Below are 23,193 nucleotides of genomic sequence, written 5' to 3' on the forward strand. Positions count from 1 at the left end.
AGTATTACTTTCCTGAATTCTTTCATGCAGTCTCTTTGTAGACTGTATGTTAGCACATCTCAGTCACATAAGCACTGTAAAATCAGTTATGTATTCTCTGGATGTCTCTTCATTTGAATAGGCGCTGGTTCTCAATACAAAATAACCAACTTGTGTACCAGAAGAAATTTAAGGTAGGAGTTGAAAACTGGCTTGGGATAGTTTGGGGTTTGGGTGATGATTTTTCTGATTGATTGGGGAAACTGCTGATGTGAAGATCCTGTGTGATCTTCAACAACCTACTGCTTTCTTCTAAATTAGTTTCTCCCTTTGTAAAATGAGACTATAGCTACACTGACAGATTCTGAGATTCCTGTGCACTGATTGCACACATACTTTATTTGCTGTGGGTTTTGTAACCTAGCTAGAGCTTTAAAAGTTGTTGGTCCCAAAAGGCTTGTGCTCACTTGCTGGCAGTCAAATATTCCATGCTGTTCTCTGAGCAGTTGTGTTTAACTCTTTCAGGACTTGCTCCTCCAATTGCTTACTGATTCACACACCCAATTCAGCAATAGGGGAAAAAAGCATGAAAGCTTGTTACAAAGTAGTCAGGGCTGCTAAATACATGTATTTAGTATTAAAAATGCACAGTGGTTCAGCAGTCAGTATCTACCTTGCTGCTGGTGGAAAGTGCAGCTGTTCTATGTTAAATCAGCAAGTCCAGCTCTGCCCCAAGCCATAGAACGTTTTCAGTCAGGTTTTGGGCCCCTGCTCCTTTGTTTGCTGTTCTAGAATCTGCTTTTGCACCAAGGAGCTGTAGCTGTTCTTCAGGTTGGGAAAATATAGAGCCTGTATGGAAATAGTGGGGAAAAAAAGAGGAAAGAGCTTATGGCAATTCATTCCTCTTCACTGCAAACAGACTGGGATCAGAGGCTGTTCCTTGCTATCTGATGCTGTCAAATCAAGCAGCTTCATTTCTGTGGTTGGAAAGAAAACACACAGTTGAGTTTGAGCATGTTTGGTTGGGCATTCTGTGTTTGTGAATTCTCCTTGCTCTTTTTTTTAACTGCACCTTTAAAATGTTGATAGCTCATAATGGAATTTTTACGAATTAAATTTTCAAAACTACTGCATTTAGCTTCTGGGGTTTTTTATGTGTCACTTAAAGTACTGCTGATTAAAGTATAAGTTTTCTGATTTAATAATGAGTTAATGACATTTTTTAGAGTATCTTTCTAGTTTGAATTATGTTGTTTAAATTTAAGGTGCTGATTATTCAGTAGATTGGATTGTAGATCTCCAAATCCACTGAGTTCAAATTTTATTTTTGAAGGAAAAAATTAGTGTAACCAGGCAAATAGAATTCAATGATTAATAATTCAGGATTGAATTATTATCTTATTATCAACTATATTATTTTTTTCTCTGTGACTCTCTTGTTAACTTTTGTCTCTTAGGATAATCCCACAGTGGTTGTTGAGGACTTGCGGCTCTGCACAGTTAAACACTGTGAAGACATAGAGAGACGTTTCTGTTTTGAGGTGGTTTCTCCAACAAAGTAAGGAGAAGCAGTGGAGTATATGTTTATTTAAAAATAAAAGTAATGACATGTAGTTGTTTTAAAATGTAAGATTAATGTTTCTCTTGGGATAGATCAAAACAGGAAAAGTATCTGAAAAATTCTGCTCTCTGAAATTTTGGCTGAGAGTAAGTGATGCTGTGAGAAGTGTCCCTGGTATTTAGTTTACTTTTGGCATTAAAATAAACATGCATTCTTGTGCTTTTTGCATAAATGGCTTGTGGTGCAGGGCTCTGCTGGGGCTTAGTAGTTGCTGATACTATCAGCTGCTTAGTAATGTAGAAAACAGGTCTCAGTTTCTCCACATTTCTGATTGGCGCAATTAGAGAGAAGCACTTAAATAAGCTGTTGTCTCAGTCATGTTAAATTATACTTCAGAATGCACTAAATGAAACTACTAAAAATGAAACTACTAAACGAAAAATAAAATTATTTTTCAGCTCTAGCAGTGCATTGGTTGTACTTAGGGAATTTTGGCATCCTGCCACAGCATGGGCAGGACATGGATTCCTCATTAGTGATTGTGAGATGTGACCATATTTAAGTTTTTGATACGAGGTCAACATGCTTTTAGGTTTGGAGGTTATCTACGCTTTCCACTCCTTCTTAGATTTCTCTTTTGAGGAGATTGCTGTCTATCCTGATCTTTGCATCCCCAGTTGTGGTTCACTATAACATGCACTTTGCTCTTGCTTGCCTGTGCTTTTTCAACCCACAAGTGTTGGAACAGTTTTATACTTCATGACCTGTTTCTTTTACTGCTGATAAGCGAAGTAGTTCATTCTTTGTCATAGAGCTTTAAAGTTACTCTCTTGATGTCAGTGAATGAAAGTGTGTTTTAAAGGACTGATACCTGTGACTTGTGTCACAGGTGTAAAATGCATCTGAGGATATAAAAAAGAAAAATTTTGAATAAGAAAAGGAATAGGAAACTAAGCTATTGTCAGTTGTTTTGGAAGAGTCATTTCTGTGTCTATATTAGCATTACCTGCAAATAATTTTGAAATAAGGAGTTTGCAGCTCACAAAGGCTCAGCTACTTTGTTACCTTAAAACAAATGTGTTTATTAGATGATGCCTACTAAACTTGTGATAGCAAGAAACTTGAAACATCAAAACAGAGCCCTGAGCAATGTGCTGTTGGGTGTCAGCTGCTTGGCCACTGTCTCTGAGCACTTTGTGATTTGCCCCAGGAGCTGCATGCTTCAGGCTGACTCGGAAAAGCTGCGGCAGGCGTGGATTAAGGCTGTTCAGACCAGTATTGCCACAGCATACAGAGAAAAAGGGGATGAATCTGAGGTGAGTTTAGCAAGCCACCAAACAACTACCTCCCTTTAGATCCTGAAAATTTTAAATTCATAAAGCCTCTTTTAATGAGAGAGAAGGAAAGAAACAATCTGGTTTGTCTTCCAGTGGAAATGCAATGAAATTTTGAAGGCTGTGAATTATATCTGATCTGTCTTTCACTCACCGTGTTAATGTTACTGTGGTCTGTATGTTTTTTTGAGATTTCTCTGTAATGTGATTAAAAATCATAGGATATTCTTATATTCAGTTTTATATATCTTCTAAAAAGCTAAACTTTTTTTATTCTGTGGCTTTCTTTGGCCTTGATAGCAGAGACTTTTCTTGGATTTTAGTGTACAGTCAATATCTGTGGGACTTTAATTTCTTTAGTTTAGCATGTCTCTTAATTGGTTTGTTTGTGTCTTTTCTCTTTTAGAAACAGGAAAAGAAATCATCCCCTTCTACTGGGAGCCTAGAATCTGGGAGTGAGACCAAAGAGAAGCTGTTGAAAGGAGAGAGTGCTCTGCAGAGAGTGCAGTGCATTGCTGGCAATGCTGCCTGCTGTGACTGTGGTTTGGCAGATCCTCGCTGGGCCAGTATCAACCTGGGAATCACACTGTGCATCGAGTGCTCTGGGATACACAGGTTGGGGAGCTCCTCACAGCTCCATTTCATTTGTGCATTGGCTTAATTAGCAAGGGTGGTGTTTGCCTCTTCAAAGGTATATTGAAAGAAAATTAGAGACCCTTGTTTGTAAATAGAATTAAGGTAACTGCTTTATTTGCATAAATTAATGGTAAATCTGTCTGAGGTAAGATATAACATGTAGTTACAGGTTAATGTTTTTTCCCATGTTGTTTAGGAGCTTGGGAGTCCACTTTTCAAAAGTAAGATCTTTAACGTTGGATTCATGGGAACCTGAACTCCTAAAGGTACAGTATTTTTGAAACAGGTTTCTATTTGGTACTTAGATTGTTGTTCTAAAGCCTCTGCATTAGAAAGTTCAATGCAGGAAACACATTTGTACCCAGTGTGTCTTGCAGTTTTGAGCAGAAAATGTTTGTACTTGTGTGTTGGTTTATTTTAATTCATACTTTCTTATACTCCATAGTAATTTGTTCTACAAACTTGCAATTCAAAACAGCTTACAACACCTTCAGCTTCCCGAGTGCACTTTGAGTAGCAAGTTTCATCTGATACTTTCAACATATAAAAAGGCAAATCTGTTTACAAACCAATAATGTCTTTTGGAAGTGATACATCAGCCTAAAGAATGATCATACTCAAAAATTTGAATGTCAGCTATTAACAGTGAGATGCTTCTGGCCTATAGGAGAGTACTCATGCAACTGCTCTTGTGTGCCAAATTTCTAGCTGGAGCCATGGTTATAAAAGTCATGTGACACTGAAATCCTGAAATAGGAATTCATGCATGGATGCATGTGTGCAACTGGATAACTCATGCAAACATTTGTTTCTAGCTGTGATGTTCTGGCACTTAGGAATTGCTTCTCTATTCTGAACAAACAAAAGACAATGTGCTTTGTGGTTAAATAATTTTTTATCAATGTGTTCATGCTGATAAAACAACCAACCAAGCCCCATGCCCACTCAAAAAAAAAAAAAAAAGCTGTACCTCTTGTATTATTCATGTAAATATCAGAACTAAATATTCTACCTGGTATTAGAAACAAGAAATCTGTTCATTGCAATCAATAGGGTTAAATTCTCCTGTAAGTAGGCTTTTGTGTTTGTTCCTTTTCTATAGTATTATATCAGATTATGCCCATTGGGTAAGGTGGAATACAGTTGATTGAATTGTCTCTTGCTGATGGGCTAAGAACAGCTCCTGTCAAAGCTGGTGGAAAAACACCTTTGGTAATGAGGCCTGCAGGTGTCATTCTGGTGGTTGTTTTTTCAGGCACTTAAAGAGTGACTAGATTTTTTTCTTACCTTACTCAGAATTTGGTCTCTCTATTCACTGATTGTTTCTTTATTATCATATAAACCCATGCTTATTTCTGTTAGTGTACTTTATATTTACTAAGTTGTAAGTATAGGCTGAGTGAGGTTAAAAACAACTGAATAGGTAGATAAAGCTTTTTGCAACTATATTTGAGTTTTTTCCATTTTGCTTTATAGCTTATGTGTGAATTGGGAAATGATGTTATAAATAGAATATATGAAGCGAAGTTGGAAAAAGTGGGAGTAAAGAAGCCACAATCTGGAAGTCAAAGGTAGTATTTTACCAGCAGTGCCTGTTGCTTCCTTTTAGTGTTGCTTCCCTTAGCCTCCCCCTGTAAAAGCTGCTGCCACTTAACTGTTACACTCCTTTAGTATACTCATTTCCCTGTATCTCTCCCTTTTCTCACTCTCTCTGTTTATTGGGCATTCCTTCTGTTGGTCCCTTGTGCTTCTGCTGTTCATTTGTTCTTTTTGTGATCTCACTCCCTCCTTTTGATGACAGCTCTAGAGCATCACTGTGGACATGTGGATTTTGTTTCCTCTCTGCTGGGTACCAGCTCAGCCAGCTGTACTTGGTGTGTGAGTGCTCCTGGAAGGAGCCTGTGGCTCTTCCTTTTGTTTACAGTGACTTTGTTCTTCCATTTGACTTTTGTTCCCTGTTCCTCAGAATGTTCTCATCTTCCTACCTACATTGTACATGAGCTCTGCTGCTTTACAGCAGCCTTCAAATCATTGTACTGCTATCTTCTATTTCTCTGGTGCTAATCTGTGTTTGAAGGTAGATTCCCAATGCTTTGTGCTGCTGTATAGGCTCTTAAAACTTGCTTTTTTACTACCTTTCCAGTTCTGTGCTGCTTGCTGCCCAGTAGTTTTATAGTATAGAAAACTGCATTTTGTGAAGTGTTGGCCACTCGGAGACAGTGATGATAATATAAACAAAGTAGGTGATTTGCTAGATATTCCTTCTAGGAGTAACTGCTTTTCAGCAGTTCTAAAGCAATAATTACAGCCCCTTTTATCAGTTTGACACAACTACTGTTGTTTTAAGCTGATAACCTCAGGTTACAAGGAAAAATACTTCAGTATATGATATGGAACTGATGGCTGTGCCTACCTAGGGTTTGTTATTGTTTCTTTGTGTAATCTTAATGTTCCTGTAACAGATGCTGCAATTTATATTTATGTAAGAAACTAAATAAATGTTTATTAGTAGGTTATTAACAATGAAAACTTGTATAAAGCTTTAATAGAGGTAACATAGAGTAACTAATGCTTATTTCGTCCACATACCACTTTCCAAAGTCTCTGTCTGAAAGTAAATACATGTTTGTGAACTTAACAAAATTACTTTCTTTTGAGCCTTATGCAAAATTTAATCATGAATCCAGAAAGTGATAGTGTGCTTTGCATCTTTCTGACAATGTGCTATAGGTGTGTCTTATGTGCAATGCCAAGCTACAGTTTTGGTTACTGACTTTAGTACAAAGTAGATATTCTTTTAATACATGAAAATACTAAAATATTAGCTTACTAACTCCAGGACTTTTGTATATGACAGGCAGGAGAAGGAGGCATACATCAGAGCAAAATATGTGGAAAGAAAGTTTGTAGAGAAGCAAGCTGCATCAGTACCTCTGCCAGAGCCTGGAACAAAAGTTTTGCCTCCAAGTCAGGAAGAGAAAAGGCACAGTGGCCCTGAAAAATCCCTTTTGGCAGGGGAACAAGGTGCAGCATCCCACAAAGGTATTTACACACTTCTCTCCTTAGCTGTATTACCCATATTCTTTTTAAGGTGACATATTTTTATATTAATTGACTTCTGCCTCATGCAGAGACTATGGAATCTGTTTTTGAAATGGGTTGTAGCCTAGTGTAGGGTGTAGGGAAGAAAAGACTTCTTCAGACATGTGCTCTTTTACACGGGGAAAGATTTGGAATGGGGATGCTTATAACTCAGAGTCATATTAACCACCTTCTCTCCTCGGTGTTTTCATCCTCTTGGTTTTTCCAATAACGTTCTCTCCTGCCCTGTCCCTTCCTTACTGCCTGCTTTGTGCTTTGCTAACCTGCATGTCCCAGCGGTTGCTGTAAGTAGCGACGAGGCGAGGCGGGAGTCTCTGTTCTGTCCTGATGAGCTTGATTCACTCTTCTCCTACTTTGATACCTCTTCAAAACTCCGTAGTAGTAAGTACTACAGCTGTGGCGTGTTCACTGTTTGCACTAGGGATCCATTGTGTGTTGTGGCCATCTCCCTGCTTCAATCTGTTGTCTCCAAGCTGCTGCATTGCTTAGTATTTTCATGAAATAATTTAAGCTTTTTTACTTATCCTGATTTTTTTTCATTTCTAGTTATCTTTGACATTTTTTATTATTATTGTAAATGTTATGGTTACAAAATGTGACTTCGTATTTTTCTGTGGATGCATTAAGAATATTGAACAAGAACAAGCCATTTTTTTAAATTATGTTCAGGACCAAGTATAAGAGCTTGCTTTATTATCATGGTATCTGTGAGGAGCAGGTAGCTTCAGCTCTGCATAGTAATTGCAGTTTCTCCCCAAAACAGTCCGAAGCAGTGACAGTGGGATCCAGCCAAGCACTGATGACAGCAGAGAACACCTTGCCTCTACTATATCAGCCAACAGTTTGTATGAACCAGGTGTGTTAGGTTTTGCACTGTAAGATGAAAATTTAATCACTTGGCAGCAGTTTCTTTTTCTAAAAATGATCAGTGTTGGTGAGACAATTCATGTCTGCTATCCTGGTTGAAATGCTTTTGGTAAGGGTAAAATTTGCCTGAGCGATCTTTCTTTTGGTCCTGCTACCAAAAATGACATTTAATCCTCCTTGAGTTCAAAGAACTATGTTTATTTCCATTCAGATGAGGCTGATCCCAAATGCATGATTCTTTTATAAATAAATAAATCCAGAGATAGAATTCCTCTTGAGTCACAGATAGTAGGGTTTTATGTGTTATTTGTGCATTCTTGCTTAATTTTTCTGTTTCTTATTTTTGTGGAATTGACCAAGTCTTTAAACATCATTCCTTCAACTCAGAAGTTCTGTAAGTTGGTGAATGAAATTATTTGCTGATTTTAGCATGCTGTTCTGACAGATATATTGAGTATGGCTTCTCAAAATTTCCAAAACATTTCTTTATAAAGCAGACCTATTCTTCTACATGAAAGCACTCTTTTAAGGTATGTTTTAAATCCAGTAGTTCACAGATGTTATTGCAGGCAGCATGTGGCTTGGATCCTTTTCGATTATATTGTAGAAATATTTATGATGCTGTAACTCACAGAAGTTTTTATGTAGCAACATCTTTATCTCCCAGATTTTACTCCATATAACCATTACTGAGATGAAGAGAAAGACTGTGCTTTAGTCCAAAAGATTATAGCCACAGCAAGTAGTTGGTAAATGACAATGGTATCTGTTAACAAAAATTAGGTCAGAACAGTATCAGCCTCATACTCAGGTGTTTCAGATATATTTGTATGACTACATCTTTGCAGAAAATGAGTTTTATTCATATCTTGCAGTTTACAGTGAAGCACACTCCAGACCTTAAACAATTTCTTAGAAATTACATGGAATATGTAGATTGAAGTATATACACATGTGCCAGTAATGTGGAGAGAATGTTTTCTGTGCAGTAGTAGTTCTGTGAAGAGACTGTGCCTGAATACTGGAGCTAAAGGCATCTGTGAGTTCCCCTGGCAGAATGGGGCAACAATACATAGCATTCTGCAAAAGCTGAGCTACCTATTGCCAGAGAAATGATGTTTTGATCAGAATTCCAAGAGGTACCTTGTTAAAGCAGGAATTAGGTAAGCAATTCTTTTTCTTTTCAGAAGGAGACAAGCAAGAGTCTCCAGTGTTTTGTGACTCCAAGCAGCCTAGTCCAGGATTGCAGTTGTATCAAGCTGCCTTTGAGAAAAATCTTCCTCACATGGCAGAAGCATTGGCTCATGGAGCTGAAGTAAACTGGGTCAACATGGAAGAAAACAAAGCAACACCACTCATTCAGGCAGTGCGAGGGGTATGTGATATACAGCACTGCTGATGGGGGAGGAGAGCAAGGGAAATAATGATATTTCTGTGTCACTGTTCCTTTTGAGCTGCTTGCTTCCCTAAGGAATGATAATATGATGTTGAAGTTATGCTTACAGTGTTCTTTCAGAGTTGCTTCTGAAATATTTTGTCCTGTTAATGCTTTGTTTGGAATTCTGTGTCTAGTAGCATTTAAAGTTGGAAGCAACTCCCTTTAGTTTCCTTTGCTGGGTGGCTCAGTGGTGGGAAGGCAGGAGAGGTTTGGTTTGATTGTAGAGATCTGGTGCTGAGTTGTTTCTTTGTTTTCATTCTGTAGGGTTCATTGGTTACTTGTGAATTTTTGCTGCAGAATGGGGCCAACGTGAACATCCGAGACATGAAGGGAAGGGGGCCCCTGCACCATGCCACAGTTCTAGGACACACTGGGTAACTCACCGCCCCACAATTTGTACATGGCCATCCTTTACTCTAGTTGTTCCTGGGAAGCTTCTTCATTGCCCCAGATATTCTGATATTTTAATACTGTTTCAGATGATAAGAGTTTTTCTTAAGCTCTGGTTGTGAGAGAGGAAATAGTATTTTGATTTAGCAGTCCTCATCCACTAGCAAAACAAATGTGTTTTCTAATGTGGATTAAATAAATGGTTTGCTTACTAGTCTGTTAACATGTTCTAGATGAACTGCACTATTTTGATATATATGAGACTTTTGATGATTTAAGCTAAATACATTCTATATAGCCTCACTTTATTAGCTTTTTTCCAATATTGTCAAAAGTATTCTTCAATGGTTTTTTTTTTCTAACCAGACAAGTGTGTTTATTCCTAAAACGAGGAGCAAACCAGCATGCCACTGATGAAGATGGGAAAGATCCATTGAGTATAGCAGTGGAAGCTGCAAATGCAGATATTGTAACGCTGTAAGTTGTACATTCTGTTTTCTGACTAGATAACTTCAATTTTGCTATTCTGTTTCAAGTTAAAAATAAAATAAATGTCAAAATTCCTGTACATAAAAACAGGGGGGAACAAAAGAAAAATCAAAATACTCTATCTATAGATGACATCTTTGATGTGAGATTCAGGAGAGGTCTTGCATTATAGTTTTTTGTGCTTTAAAGATGACATTTTTCCTTTTGTTTTCTGCATGGCAGGTTGCGTTTAGCAAGGATGAATGAAGAAATGCGTGAATCAGAAGGACTCTATGGGCAGCCAGGTCAATACTCCTCTAATAACCACACTGAAATGCAGTATAAGAAGTGTATACAGGAATTTATCAGTTTACAATTAGATTCTTAGTGTCTGAGGGAAATTTAAGATTGCTTCATACAATAGTGTTTTTTATAAACGAACACATTCTAAAGCTTCATTGAAATTCAGTGGTGTGACTTTGTCAGAGTGCTTAGGGAACCTAAAAGGAGACTGTTTAAAGATCATCATTATAGCAGTGTATATACTACAGCCATGACCACCCTATTTTGCTGGTAGTTGTCCACAGTTTTCTCCTATTGCTGTTCCATTGACATTTGTGTCATGTTAGGATTTACCTGACATTATTTAGTAGCAGCTTTCTGACTCAGCTTGCTTAGAGACTGTTGAAGAGTTCATCTTATTCCAGGACACCATTCTCCTTCCTGTGGAATGGTCCACTTTTTCTTTTTTTAAGAAAAAAACGAAAACCCTTGCACACCAATGTAAAAAATGTACATCAAATATTTCAAACTGCCTCCAGACAAAAATAGGAAAATATTATTTCCTTAAATTTTATTTTAAAATATTTTTATTTGTTAAGATACTAAAAAGAAACAAAGCAGTCATTCTTAAGTATGTATTTTTGTATGCAGAGTTTCTTTCTGTTTGGTTAAAAAACAAATAGAAGCTGGCAGATACTTGAGCCAACTCCAGCAGGAAAGTAACAAATTATATTTAATGCATATGTACAACTTTATTCTCAGGCACTCAGACCTAATTTACACCGTGTTCTGATGTGATATTTGCTTCCATAGGAAGGTAATTTAATATCATGCAAGTACCAATAATGAAGGCACACTTGATTATGAAGTTAGACAGCTAAAACACCCTGCTGTTCCTGGCAGAAGTGAAAGGTGAACCTTATTTTTCAGGTTGAGTGCTGAGTACTCTCAGTTGACTCCTATAAAGCCCTTATGTGTTTTCCACTGAGGAACTGGGCAGGGGGGGTGTTACCAAATTGGAGCAGTAGAATCTAGAGACTGCAGCTGATGCAATCTGATCCAGACACTTTACAGCTGCTAAGGTGAGATTGACAGTGAAGAGTAGATTGGCCACAACAGGCAGAGCTTGCCCAAAATCAAGGGGAGGCTTTCATTAGAATAACTTCTGAAATTAATGCCACAAGCTGGAGCAGAGTCCCAGCCAGAGAACTTACTGTGCCTTTGGATAGCACAGCTCTGCCCCCTTCACTCTGGTACTTGGTGCAGTTTCTTTTAAAAGTTGGATTCAATATTTGAGTGTTTTGAATGTTTTTGTCTGCTACAGAAGGGCTGTGTCAGTGTAAGCACAGAACCTGTCTGCTGTCATAAGGTGTCACAGCTTTCTGTAGTTTTAAGGGATGCAGGTCTTTCTCACTCCTTATACATGTTAAATTATCTGCACTGCCCTTACTTTAGAACTACAGTGTTCCAAAATTATGATTCTAGAAGAAAATAGGGATTTTCAAGACAATTGTATATTTGCTGGTAGCTGTGTGAGGGTAAATATCATTGTATGAGTTTGCTGTCACCAGAGTGAAGCCAACTGCCTACTTCTCAGCTCTAGCAATGCAGCTGATAAACAATTGCTCATGTAGCTAATGGCATCAAAATTATAATTTAAATGTATATGGCTGGTTTGAGCTAATGAGAGAATGAATATATTGCTTTGCAAGGTACAGTTGGTCTTCCAAAGCATTCCTGGAATGGGAACTAGCTGCAACCAGCTTTAAGAAGTTATTTCTGGTGGTAGAAGCCATATGCACAGTAGTGCTGTTTCTGTATAATACTTGAGTGCTCATCTCCTGGTGCTACAGTACGTCTTGCTAACTCTTTGATATTAGCATTGCTACTCTTTCTTCCTACCTTTTCTTGAATGTATGATGTGTGCCTTTTGAGTTACTCTGGTGTGAAATGGTAAAGCAGTGTTACAGTATTTTTGTACATATAATCTGCACTTTAGGGAAAACATTGCTTGGAAAGGGAACTTCCAGAATTCAATTTTAAAGTAGAATTTTAAAATAATGATAAAGTTTACAGTATTAAGCATATTAATGCAACATACAAACTAAAGGGGTACTTTATTTTAGTCTATTTTTGTATCTAATATTTTTGTTATGTAATAGAGACAAAGCCAGAGCCACAATGTATCTTTCAAAAACAGCTTTTTCTTCTTTCAAGTTAATCTGAAAGAACCAAGTGTGGCAACTTGAACTGCAGTTCTCGTTCACCAGTGGAACCCACTTCTGTATTAAAAGCATAATTGCTTTTATCACAGAAGCCTAATTCTGCTTTTGCCCTTCATAGCTATTCTTTTGGTGAATGTTACAACTCCATTCTGTGCTGGTCTCCCAGAGCAAGAAGTTCTCACAAGCTGTTACAATAAAACTTGTCCTGTGCCTGCTTCATCTCTAGAACACAGAATCACTGAACGGTTTGGGTTGGAAGGGACCTTAAAGATCATCTAGTTCCAGCCCCCCTGCCATGGGCAGGGACACCATACTTGAAATTAAATCTGAAAACCAAAAGGGAATTTCTCTAGAACTGACTTTTCCTAGTAGAGCAGTATTGAATGTATTCATCTTTTAAAGTCTGGGAAGAATTGTGTTACTGGCCTGTTAAATATTTCTGGAAGGTCAGTTATTATTTGTGAAAGTGTTTTTAAAAGAATGGAGTCTCATCTCCAAAAGAATGATAGCTTTAACATTGCAAATGTGCATTAAAAAATTGAAAAAAAAAAAAACCAATGTAACTTTTCCCAGTAGTGCAAACTTTTAAGCACAAAAACATTCTTTTCTTCCACATCATGTTAGGGAAAAAAAAAGTTTATATTTGATGTACACGATGAGAGAGATTTTGGGTTGATTTCTTTGTCATGCTATTAATCAAGCTGTCAGCAAGAAACAGTAGTGCTGGGATCTTGTGTCCTGTGTTGGGAAGACTCTAAAATTTGGATGGCTACATAGCTCCAGACCCAACCCAATGTTTGATGCATTAAATTCCTTTTGAAGATGAAAGGGTATGGTTAGTGTTTTAAACCAGAACTTGAGCTCAAGGCCCAAAATGCTCCAATAGATGAAAGAATGTGAAAATGAATGAAAATTGTCCATTTTAATGTGGCAAAAGAATGACTTGGCAATGACTCAAGAAGTAATCACTCCTGAATGTGTTTTCCTGTGTAGACAGGGAGGGGGAGGAACACATTTTGGAATACATTGTAGTAGTAGGGTTGCGTTTAAGCACAAAGGGTGAAGATTTAAAAAAAAAAAAGATTTTTAGGGGAAGTATCAATTGTTCTTATAGATCAAACTGAAAAATGTAATGAAAGATGTAGATGAACTGAATGTAGAAATTTTATTTTTGCTGAAGTAATAGACAAAAGTAATTTATGAACCATAATTTATCTACTTAAGATTGCTTTTTTTAATATATATATTATTGTTTGCTGATTGTTTCTTTCATGGAGAATTCTGTTTGGCTGTAAGAATTCTGATCTCTGTTCCAAGTAAATCTTTATTTATGCCATAATTCTTTTTTTCTGTAAAGAATCTTGGTTAGCAGTTCCTTGCAAAAACAAGGATTTTATTCTTTAACAGCTAATAAATATTTTTTCTTTTTAAGTTGCTTTAAAGTGCTTTAACTTTTCCTTTCTAACTCTGAACTTTCCTCTGTGTGGCTGCCTGTGAGGTACTATTTCAGGTATAGTTTGGCTTTGTTTAATTTGCTTCTACAGAACATGCATGCAAGTTATCAGTCCCCCAGAGTTCACATCAGCATCACTCCATCTAGAAGCAGTATTCATACATTAATTAAGTGTTACACAGTAATTGATAGCACAGTAGGGCATTTGTGCAATGGTGGTGATGTTGACTATTACAAATGTTTAAAACTGTTTCTCTTTTCTTTTCCACCTAGGAGATGAAATTTATCAGGACATTTTTCGTGACTTTTCTCAAATGGCATCAAATAATCCAGAGAAGTTAAACCGCTTCCAGCAGTCAGATTCCCAGAAGTCTTAAGTGTCAAGAAGGAAAAGAACCTGAAGCTTATAGTGCAAGTCTTTTTTTACTTTAACAGAATGAATTGTATGCATTTTGTTAGATAGTTTGGATAAAATGACCACTCCAATATAGCTTTAGATTGTGGTAGCTGGGGAAGTGTATGAGTTGGTTTATGTTCTCCAGTACATATACCTCAGCGGCTGAAGATGTTTCAAGCCCCTGAGTCCCTGCTGGCTGAGTGTAAAGCAGCCCCTGTTCATGGCCAGCGTTGGCAGCTCGGGGGTGACAGAGCCGCAGGGTGCTCACAGCAGCTCTGCTGCCCAGGGCCATCAGGGCATCTGTCCCCCTGTCGCCATAAACAATGTGCCTCTGGCAGAAGGTCTGGGTTGCATTTTCTGGGACTGTTTGGAAGGGAATTTGGGCAATGATTTACTGAGTTGTCCTTCCATTTGTGGGACTGCAGCTCAACAGATTCTCTTGTTCCTGCGGTGACTCTGGTTAGAGGTAGGCTGTTCTTCACAGATGTGACAGCTCCTGCTCTTCTGCAAGCTCTCTCCCAGTGGAAGCTCTAGCACCAGGCTGGCCTTTATGCTGGTGACTGCAGGTCAGTCACAAAGGGATATATCCTGGGGACCAAATTCCTAAGAGCAGTCCATTTTCCTTTTTTTTCTTTTCCTCTTAAATTAAACTTTCAGTGCAGCAAGTATCCTTCTAAATGAGCATGTGGAACCTTTCATGAAAAATAAACTTAACCCTTTTGGACATGATGTGGGGTTTGTTTGTAGTATTTTGACGTGAAAACTTGAAATTTGAGACATGAACGTCAATATTGAGCCAACAAAGTTTGTGTAGAATAGTTGTACAAAGGCTGTTTTTCCTTTTTGCTGTTCTCACTACAAGCCCTAAGCTCAGTATAAAAGTCTCATGTCTTGCAGCCGCTCGAAGTTTAGGACAATCAATCCCTTCTATCAGGAAGCAGTAGCCCTTGTATGATTTGCAATGATGTGTATGTTTATGTGTTGTCTAAACTAAGATGAGCACAGGAAAAACTAGAATTTCAGTGGATATTTCTGTCAAGTAATGAATAAGCACAGTCTGCAACTGGGTTGTGAGGGCAGCAAGACCATTTGCTTAATGCAGTAGTGAGCCCCACTCTGCCCTTGTGCATGTATAAATGCTGTCTCAAGATATATGCTTATATATCAGGATATTTATACCTAGATAATAATCCTCCTAAACCTCAAACCAGCAGATGCAATTCTTTATCCTCTATTTGTCTACCCTATGGAGAGAGCTTAAACAGAGTTTTTAGGTGACATAGTATCAATGTGAGTTTTCAGTAATCCTAATAACTGTGGCATTGTTAACCTGCTGTTTAAGTGTATTTAGGAAATGAATTGGCTTTTCTCCATGGAAAGATAAGCAAAACTGGGATAAAACAAATTGAAATCTGTAAACTATGGTAAAGTTAAACTTTCTGGCATGTAAGAAAGTATTTCAAACATTTATAATTCTGCATCCAATGTGTAATAATCTGCATATTATTATTGCTACAAAATTAGTAGTGTTGTAGAATTGTCCAGTGGAATTTATTTCCAGGCAGAATAATCTTACAAGACAGTTCTTGCTTTGTATGTGGTCCAATTATGGTAGGAAAAGCAGATTCTGCCCATTTGAAGTGCACATTTAGTCTGAATAATAAGAAACTTAAGGATATCACCTGTAAGCAGTAATTTTTAGTAAGTTGGTTTATAAATAGCTGACTATGAAATGATAATATACTTCCTAATCAGCAGTATTTACCAGCAAATGGGTGTTTTAGTAGATCTTAGAGAAAGTAAGATTCCTGGTGTACAGATGGGACAATGTAAGATATGACTGCATAATATACACCTTAGACATAGGTTTTTTTAGATATTTGTCTTTCCCAGGCTGGCTGGCAGGCAGTGTGTAGTGGGATTGGCTGGAATGTAAAGCTGCCTAAAGCTTAGTGGCATAATTGCTGTCTCAGTCCAGGCTGCTGGAGAACATGTCTGAGAGATTTATTTCAAATCTACACTGGTGATTTCCTCCCTGGCCACAAAATCTCTGTGACAAATTCTGCAGGATGATTTCTCTTGACTTAGAAGTTGTTTCCTGTAGCTCTACACATCCATGTGTTGTGTTGCTGACTCTCATCTGTCTGGGAAGCAGTGTCAGTCTGTCTGTGCTAAAGGATGAACCCCACCTGACTGACAGGTGGTGTGACTTGTCAGGAGCTCTGGAGTTTCAATGGATTAGGGAGTAGGTGTGTCACCTGTGATCCCCAGCCTTGTTCCCCTGTCCTTTTGGGTATGATAGGATGTCCATTATAAACTGCACTCAGTTAAAGCCTTTTTCAGGTGCATATAAACTTAAATTTCTGAATGATCATATTGAATTATGCCACTGCCTGTGTTAGACAGTTGGAATTTGTTCACAGGCTTTGGGTGAAGGTGAATTTGGATTGTAGAGGTATTTCTTTGCTTTCACAAACAGCCCACATTGCAATCGGATGGATGCGTGTTCCAGGTGCTCATTAGTACATTGTGGACTTCAGCCTCTCTGCCCATTAGGACCTGATCCAGGAAACCACTGATATCAGTGGCAGTCTTTCCACTGATTTTGGAGATTTTGGATTGTACCATTCGTGGCTTCTAATGTTACAGTGCTAAAGGATCCTGTATTAATACTGCATTTTTCACTCTGTGGGGTTTTATATTTTACCTATTTGTATACTGAGCTAAAATAGTTTTAGAAAATGCAACCAGACCTTCCAACTGCTGTCAGCAAATCCTGTACAAGAGGAAGTTTCTCCTGTTTTGCATTATGACATTAGTACACGTGTTGTCCAAATTACTAGGTCTCCTGGATAGAGCATAAACTTTGTAGCACTAAACTAAAAAGGTGAGAACTAGAACAAGCAGAGGGTTGATGTCATGTTTCCAGGACTTTGGTGCTTCTCTGCAGCCATCTGTTTTAAATTGTGGATGTTACCTCTGCTGCTTCATCTTGAGAATCTCAAATAACACAGTGACTGTGAAACAACCCTTTGATGAAACTGCAAATAATAATATGTAAGTACAAAGGACGTGATATTTTTACCATGTCAAAAGGACTTAGCTGATCATTCTGATTCTTCAATACATAAAGTATTTTGAGAATCAATTTTTCAGGCTACAATCTCTGCCCCATTCATTATGGACACTTTTTCCCAAGTTTATGGCTTTTGCATTCTGACAGCCAACACGCCTTGCTCCTGTGCTTACACAAAGGCACAGTTTTAAAACAGGGACAACTCTGGAGAGGCACTACTGGGGAAAAGGATGAGTGTACCACTTTGGTATATACCCTTTCATATGCTTGCTTTATCTTTCTGCATACGGTATTTTCTTGTTTCTCTTCCCATGGAAGGAGATGACAGAGGAGGAAAAATTCCACTCGCTTTTCTGTTAGGAGCCTAAGTTTTCCATGTTTTGACAGAAATCGCCATGAAATCCTCGTTTCCTCAAGCAGAGACGTTACTTTCTCCGAAGTAATGAACTTTTTTTTTCCCCTCTGCGCGTTCCTCTGTACTCGGTGTTTTTTAAGCATTCCAGCAGTAAAATGTAAAAAACCCCTTTTCCCCCTTAAGCTGTAATTGTACAGACTGTATACTCCGCCCTTCTTTCGCGTTATGTACGGCCGTAGAGTTTGTATCTAAAACTTGACTGTAGCGTGTGTGGTGTGTCATTGTCCGCGCCCGGCGCGGTGTCCCCGCCCTGCTGCCGGGGCGGGCCGGGGCCGGTGCCGCCCCGCCATGGCGGCGCTGCGGGGCTCGGCGCGCCGGGGCTGCCTGCGCTGCCCGCAGCCCGCGGCCCTGGCGGCGGCCGCGGCCGTGGCCGTCTGCGCCTTCTACTACCTGGGCGGCGGCGGCGAGACCTTCTCCAGCGCCACCCGCCGCCTGCGCGCCACGCCGCCCGCCCCGGCCGGCCCGGGGCCCCGCGGGCTGCACCTCCTGTTCATGTTCACCAAGGCGGAGCGCAACCCCGCGCTCCGCGACAAGGCGCAGGCGGCGCTGCGCTCGCTGCTGAGGCACGGCCGCCTGGGCGCCGCCGAGGTGCTGCACCTCCACCTCGTCACCGAGGGCGCCAGCCGCGACATCGGCCTCGGGCTGCTGCGGGACCTGCTGCGCGGCGCCGCCTTCCGCCACCAGGTGCGCGGGGGCCGAGGGGCGGGCCGGGCCCGGGGAGCGAGCGGGGGCTGCCGGGGGTCCTGCGGGGCCTTCCCGCGGCGCTCTGGGAACAGCGGGAAGGAGCTCCCTCAGCCAGCGGCCCATGTGCGGCTCCCAGCAGAGCGGTTCGCACCCAGTCTGCTGGAGGAGCTCCCACTGCTCCCCGGTCTCGGAAGTCTTGAGGGGCTTGTTCTGAGTCCCCACCGCTGCTGCCTGCGGGGAGGTGTCCCGCCACAGCCCGGTGATTCTCAGCTCGTGGCCTGGGAGCACCTCCGGCACGCCACCTGTGCTGGAGAGGAGCAGTTGCTCTAAGCAGTGCTACTCTCCTGCAGGCCCTGTTGGTCCTGCTTTTCAGCATCTCGGCACAAGGACCACGTGTGCTTGCATCTTGATGGCTTCCCGATCAGGAGAGAAGGTTGGCCTGCTCCTAGTGGCTCTCGAGAGCAGGAATGGAGAGCCTGCAGGGGCTGGAGTGCATCCACGTGCAATGTTCCTTCTTCCGGGGAAATGGTTCTGCCTCCCGAATCCACAGCCAGTGTAGTTTATGCAAGGTCAGGCTTTCCTTTGCATTAAATGGGTGTCTGAAAACTGGAGGGGCGTTAAGTTCAGAGATTCCAGGTAACCTGACTCTCCTGTCCTGAGGTGCTGCTGCAGAGCATTGCTTGGAAGTGTCCTCTAGTCCTGCTGTAACTTTTATTGCTCATAAGTCCTGTATTTCTTATTAGCTGGATTCTGCCAAGATGAAACTAGAAGTGCAACCTTAACATTTTTCATACAGACACTTTCCTGGTCAATAATTCTACCACTTGTTTTCTTTAAACAAGTCCTGTCCTAGTGCTGGCCCTCAGTCAGGTCGTGTACCCATGATAGGAGACCCACACTATGCAGCTGTCTGGAAGGCATGCACAGCTCCCTCAGGAGGATTCTTGCACTCCACAGCAGGATGGACTGACTGCCCCATGATGGTGCAGTGCTGAGGTGGTGCCCAACCCACATTTGTGGTATTATGTCTCCTGGAGTGAGAGGACCCCCGGGCCACTCTGGTGTGCACATCCCTTGCAGTCACCCCTTTGTGTGGGTGGCTGCCTTCCTGCCATCTGCCCCTCTGGGAAACAAACTTCTCAGCAGGCACTCTTGCCAGCCTCATTTCTCCAGAGCAACTGGAGTTAGAGTTGGAGGTGTGAAGTGATTTGTCTGTTGTGGATTGGCCCCTGTCTGTAGGTGCCTGTGGAGTCACAGTGAAACCTGGCTCATGGCTTGGTATGTCTGGCACCAGAACTGCTCTCCTGGCTGTAGGCAGGCAGCGTGGTCTGGAGGCCTCAGGTGAGGTCTCACTGAGATCTCAGTGGGACAGCTGCTTCTCTCTTTCCTGGCAGAGCCTGATGTACCCTGGTTTCACTGGCTAGCCTATGGTTGCCAGTGTGTTTTGGACCAGTCCATTTCTCTGCTTTTAGGTACAGAGCAGAGGCTGTTCTGCTTCACAAGCATGCAGCCTTGTCCTAATCCTGTGCCAGTTTCTAGAATGCCAGCAGGTGACAGCACCTCTTTATTCTTGTTGTAGCCTATCCCATTCCTCTTCTTTACCAGTGGGAAACATACCTATCTTGGACTTCTGGTGCTCCTGCTAAAGTGTTGAAGATGATTGATCCTGATGCTCAGCTGGCTCCAGCAGTAACCCATCTCTATCCTTGGACCTCTCCAAGGTTTCCTGTTTCTCCTGGAACAGGAACGTTTCCTGTTCCTCTGGTGTATGCAGAACACTCTCCTGGTTCTTATGCTCCTTTCCTAGCACAGGCCCAAATATAAGGCTTAATAAAGTGCTCAGGGGGCAGCTGGAGCCACTAAGGCCAGACTGATAAAACACCCTGAACTTTACCTTTTCTTCATGAGGAAGTGATTCAGGCCCAGCTTTTGGAGCTGTCCTTGCCCTCCCATCCTAGCAAAGCTGGGATCAGTTGGTTTCTCTGTTAGCGTGAATCCCAGAGTCAGACATGGATCATAACCTTTGGGGGAGGCTGAATCTCTCTCCCTAGGCAGATTCAGCACTTTCAAAGTCTCCTGGAGATGGAAGCAGCCAGCTGGACCCCGGGTTCAGCGTGCAGAGAGAGAGCAGAGGGGCTGTGGGGTGCAGGCAGTGGGTGTGTGGGAGCAGCTTAGGCGCTGGACCCTCCCGGCAGGGCAGGGCAGGGCAAGGCTGTCCGGGCGGGGGCAGTCGCTGCGTGGCGTCACCGCTCCCGTGGCCGTGCGGATGTGGCCCAGATGTGGCCCAGATGTGCAGCGGGAGCGCAGCCGGGCGGCGGCGGCAGAGGGAGCTCGTGCTCCGCGTGTGCGGCCGGGAGGCGGCGGGCGGAGCCGGCCCGCGGCCGTGCTGCCAGCGGGGCTCGCTGGGCTCTTACCGGGGCCTGGTGACAGCAGTGGCAGGCAGCGAGTCCCGCACACGGCTGGCAGGGGGATCTCTGTGGCCTCTCTCGACCCCCGGCCCGCGGGAGGTGCCCGCAGCGAGCCTGGGCCAGCCTCGGCCCACACCGTGCTTACACAGAGCAGCAGCTCGCCCCGTTTCCTGCCACTCCAGGCTGTGTGCTGCGACTCCTTGTGCGATTCCTGTCTCTTACTGATTCCACTTCCCTGCCATAACCACACGAACTGCGTGTTCGGCTCTCTGCTCATCCCGGTTTCCTGTTCAGATGAGCCCCACGAAGGACGCTGCTGGGGTGGATGTAACTGGGCTGTCATCACACCATACTTATGGAGACCTGTGAGGATGATCAACGTGGGAAGGAGGGAAAGTTAAAGGAAAAAGAAATGCAGGTTGTTTTTTCTTAGTGAATCACTAGAAAGGATCTTTCATCAGCATGACCTGTGTTTATAAAACTGTGCTTGCACAGGAAACCCCTAGAACTTTTCTTAATGTCCTCAGCAAATGTGGTTGGATTTAGCTACAGGGATTTACTAAGAGCTGTTACACAAATAAATAACGAAGTACAAAATTAGCAGCAGATTAACAAGCTGTGCTAAAATCAGCAATGAGGAGGGAAGAAGCCTTCACAGTCCCAGAGAGTGCCTGGCCTGTGGCTGCAGGAGCAAAATTCAGCTGCTCAGGAGTTTGCTTTGCAGAAGTACAAAAGATTGGGCAAAAGACATGTTTTTCCTGTTTTCTTTGGCAGGAGTGGAAAGGCAGATGATGCTGTGTCTCGAGTTTCAGGAGTATTTCTCCTATAAATTTTGTCCACTGGTGCTTGGCAGTGTGCTCACTTCAGAGGTGACTGGAATTGGTTTGGCATTTTCCCCCCTTTTTTATGTGCTGTACACACCTCAGGCTGCCTTTTCTGGATGCAGAAGGGTGGTTACAGGTGCTGTATTTCTCTTCCATGCTTCTCCAGCCCAGCCAGACCCCAAAGCTGCCCCTGCCAAGCTGGGCTGGAAGCAGAGCATCCAGCACCATGCTGGTGGTGCTCAGTTTCATGAAGAGGCTGTCAGTGCCTTTGCACCTGGAGAGTAGTGGTGGTTTGCTTGTTTGGTCACCTTTGGCTGCTGTCCTGCTTGGCGTGGCCGCTGTCACCGCGATGGCACAACCGTGCAGGGCCGGGGTGAGGTGTTGCCAAATGGTAACAGAGTTTCCTCCCCTGCAGTGTCTTGGGGACTGTGCTGTGCTACCCAAAGCCAGGTGTGGCTGCTGATGAGCTCTCCCAATGCACTTTCCTGGAACGTGTTGTTCTGTGTTTTTCCTGCTGTTCTCTGCAGGCCTTGGCTCCCAGCCCAGCAGCCGGGACAGCAGCACGGGGCCGCCCCGCCGAGGGACTTGCTGGCCACGGAGCCTGCGCGAGGGCTCCTGCACGCAGGGCCAGGGTGTTTAGGGTGCCCTCCCCAGCACAGGGCCTCAGCTGTGCCTGTCCTCCAGCACTGCCCTCCCTTGGCTCAGCCATCCTGGCCAGTGCCAGCACAGCCCCATCACCTCAGTGTGTTCAGTACCGTGGGTGCCACATGCACAGCCCTGTATCCAGCAAGCTCCACTCTGCCGTGAGAGTGCATTGGTCTGAGCAATGTGTTCTGCAAAAAGCTGTGGAAGGAGAAGCTCCAGACTGCTCACTGCCTCAGTCTCTGCACCAGCTGAGCATCAGTGCAGCCCCTTGTGCACCCCATGGAGAGGATGGTCATTGCACCAGCACAGGCTCCAGAGCCACCTCCTCTGAAGCATTTGGCTTGGTTTAGGTTTTCTTTTAATTAAAAAAAAAATAATTAAAGCAAGTGCTTTATCTTGCATGTTTTAAGTATATAGTGCAGGGCCCCTTGTTTTTAAGCACATGAAGTTTTAGTAGGGAAAATAAGTGAAACTGTAGACCCGTTGAAATAGTTTAGTTTGAAAGCAAGCCACAAAGATTGTGGTTTGTGTTCCCTGCTGAAGGTGGGGCCAGCTTGTGGAAGTGTCTTGGTATCCCTCAAACAAGGGCGATAGGTTCCCCTGCACAAAATTCAAGTACTGCTGCAATGTCATGTCCTTGCTGGACTTCAGTTTCATCAGGGCTTTTCGTGCTTTCCCTGACCTGAAGAAAGCAGCACGACCCCAGGTCTCCACACTCAAGTTCCTGCACTCCCCCTTATCTGCACCAGGGTCATGTCCCTCATCTCTCTTAATTATCCTGAAAATCCCTCTCATTATCTTGTGTGATTCAGTGACCTGTATCCTTCTGTGGGTATAACGAGCTGCATGAAAGCTTCTGTCCATTGGACTTTGACCAAAATAAATTATAAGCTTGTAAAATGTCAGTAGCTGGCAAGGTGCATTTGGGGTTGCTCCTGTTTCTGGGACACAGCCACGGCTGGCGCAGGCGTGCCAGGGCCCGTGCTGGTGCATGGGCTCCCGCAGGGCT

At 42.4% G+C, this 23,193-nt stretch overlaps 2 protein-coding genes across 4 annotated transcripts in view; both read left to right on the forward strand.

Annotated features, from left to right (window-relative positions):
- Window positions 1-17,827, forward strand: part of ACAP2 (ArfGAP with coiled-coil, ankyrin repeat and PH domains 2) — a 62,899-nt gene extending 45,072 nt beyond the window's left edge. For 2 of the 3 annotated variants that reach the window (XM_036388539.2, XM_036388540.2), the window contains 13 exons: window positions 122-173; window positions 1,437-1,537; window positions 2,751-2,856; window positions 3,281-3,489; window positions 3,707-3,776; window positions 4,987-5,081; window positions 6,368-6,552; window positions 7,376-7,468; window positions 8,667-8,854; window positions 9,182-9,291; window positions 9,674-9,784; window positions 10,019-10,080; window positions 14,009-17,827. In XM_036388539.2, coding sequence (XP_036244432.1) covers window positions 122-173; window positions 1,437-1,537; window positions 2,751-2,856; window positions 3,281-3,489; window positions 3,707-3,776; window positions 4,987-5,081; window positions 6,368-6,552; window positions 7,376-7,468; window positions 8,667-8,854; window positions 9,182-9,291; window positions 9,674-9,784; window positions 10,019-10,080; window positions 14,009-14,112 — 1,486 coding nt within the window. In that variant the 3' untranslated portion in view covers window positions 14,113-17,827. Of the gene's footprint in view, window positions 1-121; window positions 174-1,436; window positions 1,538-2,750; window positions 2,857-3,280; window positions 3,490-3,706; window positions 3,777-4,986; window positions 5,082-6,367; window positions 6,553-6,888; window positions 6,994-7,375; window positions 7,469-8,666; window positions 8,855-9,181; window positions 9,292-9,673; window positions 9,785-10,018; window positions 10,081-14,008 lie in introns of all 3 variants that reach the window. The other variant, XM_054515870.1, reaches the window with a different exon arrangement.
- An 84-nt stretch (window positions 17,828-17,911) lies between these two features.
- Window positions 17,912-23,193, forward strand: part of XXYLT1 (xyloside xylosyltransferase 1) — a 32,550-nt gene continuing 27,268 nt past the window's right edge. The window contains exon 1 of the mRNA XM_036388932.1: window positions 17,912-18,307. Coding sequence (XP_036244825.1) covers window positions 17,912-18,307 — 396 coding nt within the window. The remainder of the gene's footprint in view (window positions 18,308-23,193) is intronic.

Source organism: Molothrus ater, chromosome 10 (assembly GCF_012460135.2).
Source record: "Molothrus ater isolate BHLD 08-10-18 breed brown headed cowbird chromosome 10, BPBGC_Mater_1.1, whole genome shotgun sequence".
Classification (NCBI taxonomy): Eukaryota; Metazoa; Chordata; class Aves; order Passeriformes; family Icteridae; genus Molothrus; species Molothrus ater.